The sequence below is a fragment of the Coenobita brevimanus genome, chromosome 97, assembly GCF_032717465.1.
Source record: "Coenobita brevimanus isolate Jiangsu-jjx chromosome 97, ASM3271746v2, whole genome shotgun sequence".
NCBI classification, from domain to species: domain Eukaryota; kingdom Metazoa; phylum Arthropoda; class Malacostraca; order Decapoda; family Coenobitidae; genus Coenobita; species Coenobita brevimanus.
The window spans coordinates 41404523-41416869 of NC_137050.1; the positions used below are offsets into that span (position 1 = coordinate 41404523).

The 12347-nt window shown below is 44.0% G+C and overlaps 1 protein-coding gene across 1 annotated transcript in view; it reads left to right on the top strand.

Annotated features, from left to right (window-relative positions):
- The first annotated feature begins 3785 nt into the window (after positions 1 to 3785).
- Positions 3786 to 12347, top strand: part of LOC145413672 (UDP-glucosyltransferase 2-like) — a 231740-nt gene continuing 223178 nt past the window's right edge. Inside the window, exon 1 of the mRNA XM_080283329.1 lies at positions 3786 to 3907. Within this exon, the coding sequence (XP_080139455.1) occupies positions 3903 to 3907 (5 nt within the window). The 5' untranslated portion in view covers positions 3786 to 3902. The remainder of the gene's footprint in view (positions 3908 to 12347) is intronic.

The following is a 12347-nucleotide window of genomic DNA, read 5'->3' on the forward strand; positions in this document are numbered from 1 at the left end:
GGGAGTTGTGGTACCGACTGCGTTATATGGGTCTGAAACATGGAATATGGGTGTAGCAGAGAGGAAAAGTTTGAATGTAATGGAGATCAGGTGTCTGAGGAGTATGTGTGAAGTGACGCGTTTGGATTGAGTGCAAAATGATGATGTGTGAAGGAGAACTGGAGTTGTTCAGGAGATGGCTAGTAGAGTTGAGCAGAGGGTGTTGCGATGGTTTGGGCATATGGAGAGAATGGATAATGAGCGACTGGTGAAAAAGATAACTAGATCTGATGTGAGAGGTGTAAGGCTGAGAGGGAGACCACGAATAGGATGGATGGACAGCGTGAAGAAAGCGCTGGATGCGAGAGGGATGTCTGTTGAGCAAGGAAGAGTGGCTGTGCGTGACAGAAATAAATGGAGAGAAATTGTGAATGAATAAGTGACGACGCAGCCCTGAGAGGATATTCTCCCGCATTTGGTCTGATTAGCTAGTCATGTCAGGTGTGAGTAAGGGGATGGATCTATTATGATATGGCAGGGGTAAACCAGCTCTGCTGTCGGGCCCTGCCGCGGATGTCACTGATTGCACTGCTCAGTTGACCCATGTGTGGTGTGGTGCAGTGAGGATCTGTCTCTTCTCCCCTTTGGGGCTAAGATGCGAATGACTGAACGGATGAGTTAATGGGGAGTGTGGACGCGATCAAATGTAAGTCGCTGAGGATGGCATGAGATGCTCTAACTCCTCACATTAGAGATGGTTTTAACTGAGGCTGTACTGATAGTTGTACCGTTAAAGGGTAAGATTCCTTAAGAATGTTATCATATCTGATGTCCTCCACCTTGCTTGACCTCTTCGATCTTCGCTCAACGAGATCAGGGAGGACCACAATCCCAGCTCACATGTCATTAGTTGACACTTGCCTGCCACTGAGCTGCAAGAACTGGTATTACACCAACCTGTCCAGTCAGGACGACTACAGACCAAAACACACTCTGCAGCCACGGGCCATCGTTGTGGCATATGCAGTGATGTAATCCATTATACAAACCACTGTCCAATGTATACATCAGAACCCTCATGCTGGCTAGCTATGTGATCGGGAGAAAACTGTACCACAAAAAATCTAAACAAGGCATTGCCATCCAGATGCTGGATGATACAGGCCTATTGAGTTCCTGTTTGACAGCACCTTCTATACCACAAATCCCTGGCAACTTGTCTCTTTTCAGTTCATATTGGTCCACCCTGCTGCAGTGGAGGGCTCCATCAGTTCTGTAGGTTGGCATCACAAAGATTATCCCTCTCGGTAGAAGGTACAGCATTGACACCGTATGACATTTATTACTACGTTATTAGAACAATTTTTCCGACTACAGACAAATAAATAGGCATTCACTTAGATTATGAAGCCGCTGCAAACATCCCAGAGGAGAACATACATTGATGACTAGTTAGATGCACACTCTGGTTAGCAGATATTTTACTCTCTGTTCCTTCAAGGAGGACTGATGTAGCCACAAATATAAAGAGAAGTACTGATCTTACACAATGAATCATTTGTATCAATTCATGGTACTGTCCTCAGGTCTCTTGAACGGCTCAATCACCTTCTTCCACATTAAGGAAACCATACTCCACAGCCCAACCTGGAAAACCTATCCCAGCTACCTAAACAATCATTATTCTCACCTGTATGTGGCAACAGCCTGCACATGCCTTTCACCACAGCCCACTCTCAGGACTAAGATTCAGGCCAAGAAAATACACACTGGTGAAGCCATTTTTCCCATATTTGAGCTGTCTTATCTCGCCACACAGAATTAGCCACACCTTATCAAAATGGTCACTATCAGGACTATATCATCGCCACTTAGCTCTGTAATATGGAGAGGCTATTTCCACAGCTTACCTGTAACTTTGGCCTCCACATTGAAACACCACCACTCGTCGCCTCCACAATGGTAATGCAGTTGGATTACTGTTCTTAGCTTGCTGTTTCTGTTTCGCTGTTGCTTACATAAGCTAAGCAGTGGACCACGGCACTATATTTTCCTAATTCATCGGCTGATTTCGAAAGACGCGGGCGTCGGTGGTGTAGATAAATAACATCAACCCCGCCCTGGGCCCCTGGCGTTGGTTACACAAACTACGTGGTGCTACCCATGAGAAAGCCTCTCCATACTATAGAGCCCAATGATCACCACCCACAGATCCTTCCAAAGATCATTTCCTCCCCGGCCCGGCATTGTAATACAGATGATGTATGCAAAGTTTTGCCACCTTCCCCTTCACTATCTTCTTGAAAAGGGATTATCCTGTGACTGCAACAATACTTGTCAAATGCTTCCTCCAGCGTAAGCAACTGTCAACACAGATTACAATCTCCCATTCAGACATTATATGGATGTGGCAGACACTGGCTTGGGGTCTGTATTCACCCAGGCTATGCGTGACTGTGAACACATTGCACCGTGTGCCAGCCATGCACTGAACAATGCTCTGGCCAGTTACAATATTAACTAAGAAAATACTTAGCCAGACACACAACAGAACAGTACTTATGCTCAAAATTATCTCAGTGACATTACACTCCATTTCATAGCAGGCCAACAGCCTTTGCAAAGTTTTGCCACTCGGATGCAACTGCCTCCCACCACATAATATGGCAAACAACTCTAGAGTTATTCTACAGTTTAAACATCAAGCAAATGCTAAAGTCTTATCTAAAATATCATTAATCCAGTCGAATGCTATGGGTGCCAGAAATGAACGTGGGCAAATAAAAAAGGTGCTCTTAAACTGCCATATTAGATACATGCTGCTAAGAGGCAATGGCATCATTACCTGCAGTTGGTTCCACTGACAGGCTCTCAGGTCATGTTCAACTATCGCTAACCAATGACATGCTTCTCAGTATAAAAAAAAAATAAATAAATAAAATGTTTATTTTCCAAGGGTCAAAAAAGATTCCCTAGTTTTCACCACCATCCGTCACTTTATATGTCCTATGGTATGCACTTTGGATATGAACAGTACCAGCATCACAAGTCCTTCACGCCACATCACGATGCACGGCGAGAATAAGAGCAGTTATGAACCTTCCATAGACATCTAAAAACAACTCAAACCTTGTTACATCAGTCTCTTTGTGATAATTTTGGTCTCCATCCACTTTCAGTCAGAGTGACAGTAACAGACAGATGCAGATAATCCAGAGGTACAGCAGTTCCTTCATTACCAGTTCTAACACACGACATCCCTTCCCTTCCAACCACACCCTGCCACCCTTCCCACTCACAAAACTCTGTCCTCTTGCCCAGGCATCAGCACTTCACATATTGAGGCACAAAACCCAGTAACACCTACCACTACTTTCCCACTCACAATCCCTTGCAATGCAATTCTGGTTACCACCACTTCATACTCCTCATTAATGATATCTACGCCAACCACAAAGGCTTCCCATATAGGCTACTGCATTGGCCTGGCAGGACAACTGACCACCAGACCACGTTCACCTGACTTGTCCGTTCGTTAATATTGTTTTCCCACACTGCATTTCTACTGTGTCACTCAACCCCAGAAACAACATCAATGACATTCTTTCCTCTTGTTCCAGGTGAAGATGATCGTGGATTTGTAAGTGAAGAGTGTGAGTGAAGTAGCAGCTAATTTTAACCTTCGCGGAGTTACCTCTGACTGCAAGATGTACAAGATTCTGTATGTACTGGGAGCAGTGCTGCTGGTATATCTGGGGACCTCGGTACCTTCGGTAGTGTCAGAGAGCCTGGCACCCCCTTACCGAGTGCTGGTGTTAGCGCCATTGGCCAGTCGCAGCCTGTACCACCTGTGCCGGTCACTGTCTGCAGCACTGTGCGATGCAGGTCACTCTGTCACCCTTGTGTCATCCTTCCCGGCTTCCATGAAGTAAGTCTATCACTCCTTATTTTATTACTAATGGCAGCATTCTTTATCAGCCTTTAAATGTTGATGATGGATTAGTGTTTACTGTGTTTTAAAGTGAATTCTTCACCGAGTACTGAAACTGCTTTAATAAATGACTGCTCCTGCTTAGTCATCTCCAACATGGTAGAGTTGTAATTCAGAAAGTTTTAATTAGAGCTGTTTCATTAGATAATGAGAACTATATTAACAAGGGATTCCTGTAATAATTGCTTACAGAATTAACGCCTGCATGAGAAAGACCATTGGATGTGTTCATTTCGCTTGGTGTTCTACAATTTTATAATTCGGCTGTACTTAATAGCAACAGCTTATCTCCTATAAAAAGAAAAAATTCTTTCCGTCTCGTGAGATTATAGTGTTACATGACTACTCATGATTATATGATACTTTCCTGATTAAAAGGCAAACCTTAAATTAGTTGAGTCCTTGGCTGTACGTTATCAGTGAGTAATGAAAGAAACAGATTCTTTCTCATATCGCTTTACCTGCAGTAGTTTCCTTATTTTCTTCACCAGACAGAGGATAAGTACCTTATAGGATCAATGCTTTTCCTTTGTACAAATTATGATGTACTGTCACTTCTTACATTCTTTTTGTTCTCTATCAGAAAGTAACGCAAAGTAAAATTCACTGGTGCAATGGTGGCTCAGTGGCAGTGTATTCATCTAATGTGTGTGTGCCCTGAGTCGTAATTAACACCTAGGCCTTGGTGGACATTTTCGTGAGTGCTGGCAGCATGTCTTTTCATAAGCTTGCATATTTTTACCATAACTTTTGCTCCCTGCCGTTTCTAGCCGATGACATGCAGGGTGGTCCACAAATACCGCTCCACTGAAAACTCACTTGATTGTATCTCATGTCTTGCGGGAACGACTCAGTGTGCTAGTGGCTGTACAGCCTCATGCCAAAACATTGCAGTTCACACACACACCTGACACAGTTTTGTGGTCCATTTGGTACTTTCTAAATTTTCAGCATTATATTAGTGAATCTCAAGAAATACAACTCATATAGTAATTATTCCCTTAGCTGTGATGGTCCTTCCAGAAGGACAGTGAAGCCTTCTGCAAACATACCTCCGGAAGATCCTGTGATATTTTTATATTTTGCGTACTTAACACTTGCCACCAAATGTGTGTTTATGCGTAATAGGTGGACACTGGACAACATGGATATACCCTGGGCTGCCAGCATGAACATAACCCATTTGTCATCCCCTAACTTCTTTGAAGTCACTCTGTTTCTCCTGATTCCTTCCTTTACCTTAAGCCCAACTAGGCAGGAAGCACACGCACCTATGCATGACATTCCTTTTACCAACGAGGGAGAAATTACTACCACATGACCCAGCCCAATTGTCCACCTTAGTCCTCACATTCAGCTGTCCATGCTATTGTGTTGCGACGGTCACCCGTTCATTCTAGCAAAGACTGCTGTTTGAGGACAGCAACTGTGAAAGCAAGGCAGACCCCAGTAGTTTATGGATTAATGGCAAGGTTGATGATGGTGATGGAGTAGCATTGATTCATGAAGTACCAAGTACACGGGCAGATAGTTAGAAGGAATTTAAGACCAGGAGCAGGGAGGAAACGAGGAAGAGTGAGTACGTTCCACCACCACCATCTCCACTGCATTTTGCATTGTACTGTATCTAGTCACCACATGATTACCATCACCTTTAACTTCACCAACCTCCCCATGACCTTCACTGCCTTCACCATCAAGTCCTGCAGTCGAGGTAAATTTGTTAGAAAGGTTTTTGGCAAAGTGCCGGAAGGAGCAGGAAGAAATTGAGTTGGAGAATTGAGAGCATTTAGTACGGACGAAATTATTTTTAGCAGAGCGAAGAACAGACTTAGCACGATTCCAGGCAGAAACATAAACAAGATGTGATTCACGGGTGTGTACTCTGGTACATTTTGTAGGCCCTCTCCTTGTTGCGGACAGCGTTAGAGCAAGCGTGATTAAACTAAGGCTTTCTTGGATTAGTCAAAGGATATGAGAAAGGAATGTATGCTTCCATGCCCGAGAGAATAACCTCAGTAATGCGCAAGCACACCCAGATGGCTCCCGGCCATGGAAGGAATAATCAATCCAGGGAAAATCAAAGAAGTACTGCCTGAGAGCCTCCCAATCCGCAGCTCCAATGTGCCACAGATGACGTTTCTTTAGAGGGTCCACAGGCCATACCGGAGCGATAGGACAGGTTAAGGTAATAAGGATGTGATTGGAGGAGCCCAACAGAGAGGAAAGATTTAAAGTGTAAGCAGAAGGATTAATTGTAAGGAAGAGGTAAAGTATGTTGGAGCTCTTTCCAAGGCAGTCAGGGATACTGGTAGGGTGCTGTACAAGCTGCTTTAGGTCATTAAGGATAGAAAAAATGTAGGCTTGTTCACCAGGTGGATCAGTGAAAGGAGAGGAGAGCCAAAGGTGGTGGTGAACATTGAAATCTCATAGAATAGAGATTTCAGAGAATGGAGAAATGGATAAAATGTGTTCCATCTTAGAAGATAGTCGAAGAATTTTTCAGTCAGTAGAATTAGGAGATAAGTAAACATTGCAGATATATTTAGTTACAGAATGACAAGAAAGCCTACGCCAGAAAGTAGAGAATTCAGAATAATCAAGTTCAGGAACACGAAAGCAAGATAAATAATTGCAAATACCGTATGCAGACAATAGCCACCTTTGGCTTTGAAATGGGTATGGAGAAAGTTGGAGGAAACAGAAAAGGGTTTGCTGTCAGTTGCCTCAGACAGCGGAGCCTATGTCAAGAAGTGAAAGTAAGGTTTGGAGGAGGAGAAGTGGTGTTTGACAGAAAGTTAGAGGAAAGGCCGCGAATGTTGCAGAAATGAAGAAGTGAGTCAGACAGTGGTTCCAGGCATCTACAGGAGAGGGGTGGATGATGGGGGAATTTATGGTCCCTCCCATGGGGACTCCGAGGCCTGATTTACTACAGCCATGTTTCTTTTTTAATTTTGAAAAGGAAATGTAGTGTGTACTGTGCATTTAGTTTGGTGTTGACAGTTAGAGAAACATGTATTGGAGAGCATGCTGGCCTACTCTCTGTGTTACTGAAACACTGAAAAAGTTCAGCAAAGGGGAATGGTCAGGAACTAGTCCTGAGGGCTGATGAAACGGGGGCTCCAGCTCTCCCTGTCATAAGCTTTCCATCCACCTTGGGAATACTGCCCTGCTCGACTGTTGCTACAGTCTACTCCTCAAACTGCAGGACTTCTCGTACTATATTGTGTACCAGGTGCTGTAGAAATACAGAACATACAGGGCAGCTAACATGGGGCAGAGGAGATTCACCCTGCCTGACACAGTTCTATCATCAATGGTGTGCAGTCATGGATGCAAAAGCAGGCGCACTGCAAAGTGTGGCACAAACACCATGAAATGGGCACAACTGAGGAGAAAGCTGATGGTAATGTATATTGTCTGTTACAGTCATCAGTGTGTGGGATGGTGCATCAAAGTATACGACTCAGAAGAATGAAACATGCAAAGAGTACAGATATATTTAGTAATAAGTAAGAAATATAAAATCACTGAAGATATGGGCCCTTCAGTGTGGAAAACTATGAAAAGTTACACTAACCTGTACTGCAAATTCGACTCAAGTAAAAGTGTAAGAAAAGTACAGATGATAGGCTGTTTCATCAGCCCTCAGGAGTAGCTTTTGACCATCCCCCTTTGCTGAACTTTCACAGATTTTCAGTATCACAGAGAGCAGACCAGCATGCTGTCCAGTAAAAGTTCCTATATTTCAGCACCAAACTACATGCACATTACACACTACATTTCCTTTTCAAATTTAAAAATATAATGGCATCTTAAAACCAAGCCATGGAGTCACTAGGGGGGGAATACCATATAAGCATCCACCTTCCACCCCTCTCCCGGTGTCGACCATGTGTGATGCGTGAAACCACTCTCTGACTCACTTTATAATTTCTGCAACATTTGCTGCCTTTCCTCTAACTTTCTCTCTGTTGAACACTACCTCTACTCTTTTAAACCTCACCTTCTCTTCCTCACAGAGATTCAACTGTCTGAGACAACTGATAACAAACATTCCTCTGTTTCCTCCTACTTTCTCTATGCTCACATCAGCACCAAATGTGGCTGTTGTGTACATGTATGGAACAACATACCTTAATCTCATGTTCCTGAACTTGAATGCTCTGAATTCCCTATGCTTTGGCTTCATCTATCCTGTAATTCTCTGTTTAAATGTATGTGCTGTTTACGTATCCCGAAATTCTAATGACAATGAAAAATTTTTGACTATCTTACCTCTAAGATGGAACACATCCTATCAATTTCTCCTTTGTTTGAAATCTCCATTCTAGATGATTTCAATGATCATCACAATCTTTGGCGCTCCTCTCCTTTCACTGATCCACCTGGTGAACAAGACTACACCTTTTTTATTTTATCTTTCATGACCTAGAGCAGCTTGTACACCACCCTACCTGCATCCCAGACCACCATGGAGAGAGTTCTAGCACACCTGACCTCTTCCTTACAACTAACCTTTCTGCTTACAGTGTTAATCTTTTCTCCCTGTTGGGATCCTCTGACATCAGCCTTATCAGCTGCAGCTGTCCTACTGCTCCAGTAAGGCCTGTGGACCCTCCTGTAAGGTGGAGGCTTTGGCACTTTCAAGCTGCTGATTGGGAGCCCCTCAGGTAGTACTTCTTTGATTTTCCCTGGAATGATTATTGCTTCCATGGCCAAGAGCCAAGTGACTCTTGCACATTATGGAGGCTATTCTCTCGAGCATGGAAGCATACCTTCTGTTCTCTTATCCTGTGACTTATGCAAAAAAGAAAAAATAATAATTTAATCACACTTGTTCTAAGGCTGTCTACAACAAGGAGAGGACCTACAAAAGGTACTGGAGCCAACCCACCCCTGAATCTCATTTATTTTATGCTTCTGCCCTAAAACATGCTAAGCTTGTTCTTCAATCTCAAAAAAAAAAAAAAAAAAAAAAAAAAGGAAATGATCTAAGTATTCAACTCGTTTTCTTCCCACTCCATCTGGTACCTTTACCTCAGCATCCTTTCCTCCTCTTTTCCACTTTGATGGCCCTGTTGCTGTTTCTTTTACTGTTAAAGCAGAACTCTTTGCTCAGACTTTCTCCTCCAAAATCCATCTTAGATGATTCTGGTGCTGTTACTCCATCGCTTCCTCCCTCCGACTTCCTCATGGCTGACAGTAACCCCTAAAAGAAGGGCATCGGGATATTCTGACACATGCTCAGGTCAGGCATAATCGCCGGGTGTGTTATAGTGAGAGATTTGTGGGAGTTGGTGGTGGTGTGTGGGGGGTGGGGGGGTTGTGGGATGATGTGGGAATAGGGGCTGGATGCTTGGGGGAGGTGGGGGTGGGAGTGAAGGGGTAATGGGTGAGGATGGGAAGTGGGGGGTGAGGAGGGGGGTAAAGGATGAAAAGGGTGGAGATGGCAGTGGAGATTGGAGGGGTGGGGAGGTTTGGGGTCTGTGGGGGGTTTGGGGTGTGGGGGGGTTGGGAGTTTGGGGTGTGGGGGTGGGAGGTGTGGGTGGTTGGGGGTGGGAGGTGTGGGTGGTTGGGGGGTGGGAGGTGTGGGTGGTTGGGGGGGTGGGAGGGTAGGGGCTAGGGGGTTGGGGTGGTGGGGGGATGGTGAGGGAGTGGTGGTGTGTGGAGTGCCGGGTGAGGGTGGTGGGAGGGTGGGGTTTAGGGGTGGTATAGGGTGATGGTGGGGTTTGGGAATGGTGGGAGTAATGTGGGGGCAGTGGGGATTTGGGGGTTGGGTTGTGGGGGGACAGCAGGGGGTTCGGTGTGGGGGGTTGAGGGCGGGTGGTGTGTGGGTGTGATGTTAGGGGGGTGGGCGGGATGACCACTTATGTGGACACCTATCTTTTTGGCCCCTGTACCCTCGGTCAGCATATGCAGTCATCCATGTTTTAGGGGTTCAAATTCTTCAAATGATGTATTTTCTTCTATCACTGGTCTCATTACTAACAAAACATATGTGCCTGATAGAGGCCCTCCTGGTGTCCTTAACCCGCTGTGTCCTGTTGACGTATATATACGTCAACACATTTTGTCACTGTCGGTCCCCTTGACGTATATAAATGCGCATCAATTGCAAGGTCCCTAATTTGCACAAATTTCAATTTACGCGCGTGATTTTTGGTACGTATACACGGGACACCTTCCTCTACAAGATACCAGGCAGGGACAATGCCTTACACCACATAACCTCTCCCCCCCCCCTGCACGCCATTGTCTCGGCAATTCACCTGTTACCAGTGACCTGGCCAGTAAAGACATGTCGTGCCACGGTATGAAATGTGGGGGCAGAGTGATTCCCCAATTGATGACAATGTGGAGGACAAAGTTTACGTAGCATTAGAGGAAGAAACAGTCAGAAATGATGATCAGGTAATGTCGCCAAAAAAGGTCAGGTATGTTGATGTGTTTGGTGAGTGAAACAATGCTTATGTTGCCTATATTAATGTGTGAAAACAAATATACTCTCATACTACATTTAAATTCGTACCAAGTAAATAAATAAATACCGTTTATGAGTGGTGTGGAATTGTAACCCTCCCATAGAACTCATTTTCTTTGGAGCCAGCCTGATAGAAAACCCAGGGTAAGGGGTACTGCTACCTCAGTTGAGCGATTGCTCTATGAATTTTCAATGTTTCTCACCAAAAGCGAAGGTTTGAGCCAAAATTTTTTTTTTCCAAAATTGGTCGGGATTGGGGGGAGTCAGTGGTGGAAAATCGATTGGGATGGGGCGAGTTAAGAACTGCGCTTCTGTTCATACACCCTTCCCAGGTAAACATTTTAGCCTTTGTCTGACTACCTCTGTACCTTTGCTTCCTGCTGTAAGTTGGTTCTCATTCAGCCTGTCTCAAAGATACGTGACCATTCCCAGCCCTCTGACTGTTGCAAAATTGATTTATCATCCTGTATATCAAAAGATTTTTAAATTCTATTCTAAAAAAGAAAAATTAAAGCACCTTTCCTATCACAGCATTCTTTCTGATCGTCAGTATGCTATACTGGCAATTTTCTCACCTTTCAGACTGCTGGTCATCCCCCATTCGGGACTTCAGCAAAAACTTTGCCATTACACTTGACATCTCAAAGGTTTAGCATGGCATACATCTTTAATTTTTAAACCCCACTCTTACTGTTTCTATCCTTCTGCTGCATCTGTGCCTTCATCTCTAGCTTCTTTTCCAGTCGTTCTATAGCTGCTATTGTAGATGCCCTCAGTTCTTCTCATAGACCTATCAGTCTTGATGTTCCTCCAGAGCTTAGTCCTATCACCAGCTGTCCTTCTATTCATCAACGTACTTCTAAGGTGTATGTTTAACTCTATCCATTCAAAAGCCTATGACTCCAACCTTCACCTTTCTATTTCACAGCATTCATCTCAGCAGTAACTTCAAGAAATAAGGGATGAGGCTGTGGCACACCCACTGTCTGACTTGGCACATGTTCCTGATTGGAGTGAACATAATCGTGTCTTTAATATGTTAAAAACTCATTATAACATCTTTTGACTGCAAGATTATTCTATAATTTTTAAGAATACGCAACTCAATCTTGCATCACCTTTAACCCTTCGTTAGTCCTGTGGAGTATTCAAACGTGGTTAGTCCGGTGGGGTGTTACAACACCCAAATACAAAAATACATGTAGTGTTACTATCATGTAAAATATATTCATACAACTGCTTCAGCAAATCTCTGCAATCACTAATAAAAAGATTGAATGCCTTGTAGGTGGTGTTTATTAATTAACCCGCCCCATCCCGACCACTTTTCCACCACCGACTCCCCCCAATCCCGACCATTTTAGGAAAAATTTTTTTTTGGCTCAAACCTTCGCTTTTGGTGAGAAACATCGAAAATTCATAGAGAAGTCGCTCACCTGACGTTTAAAATACTCGATACAGGTAGGAGTACCTCCTTACCTTACTGGGTTTTCTATCAGGCTGGCACCAAAGAAAACGAGTTCTATGGGAGGATAACTATTTCACACAACTCATAAACGGTATTTATTTATTTACTTGGTACGAATTTATATGTAGTACGAGAGTATATTGGTTTTCAAGCAGTAATATAGGCATTATAAGCATTGTTTCACTCACTAATACCTGACCTTTTTTTGCCACATTACCTGATCATCATTTCTAACTGTTTCTTCCTCTAATGCTATGTAAAGTTTGTCCTCCACATTGTCATTGATTGGGAAATCACTCTGGCCCTGAATTTCGTACCGTGGCATGACATGGCTCTACTGGCCAGGTCACTGATAACAGGTGAATTGCTGAGACAATGGCATGAAGGGGGAGGGAGGAGGTCATGCTGGGTAAGGCATTGTCCCT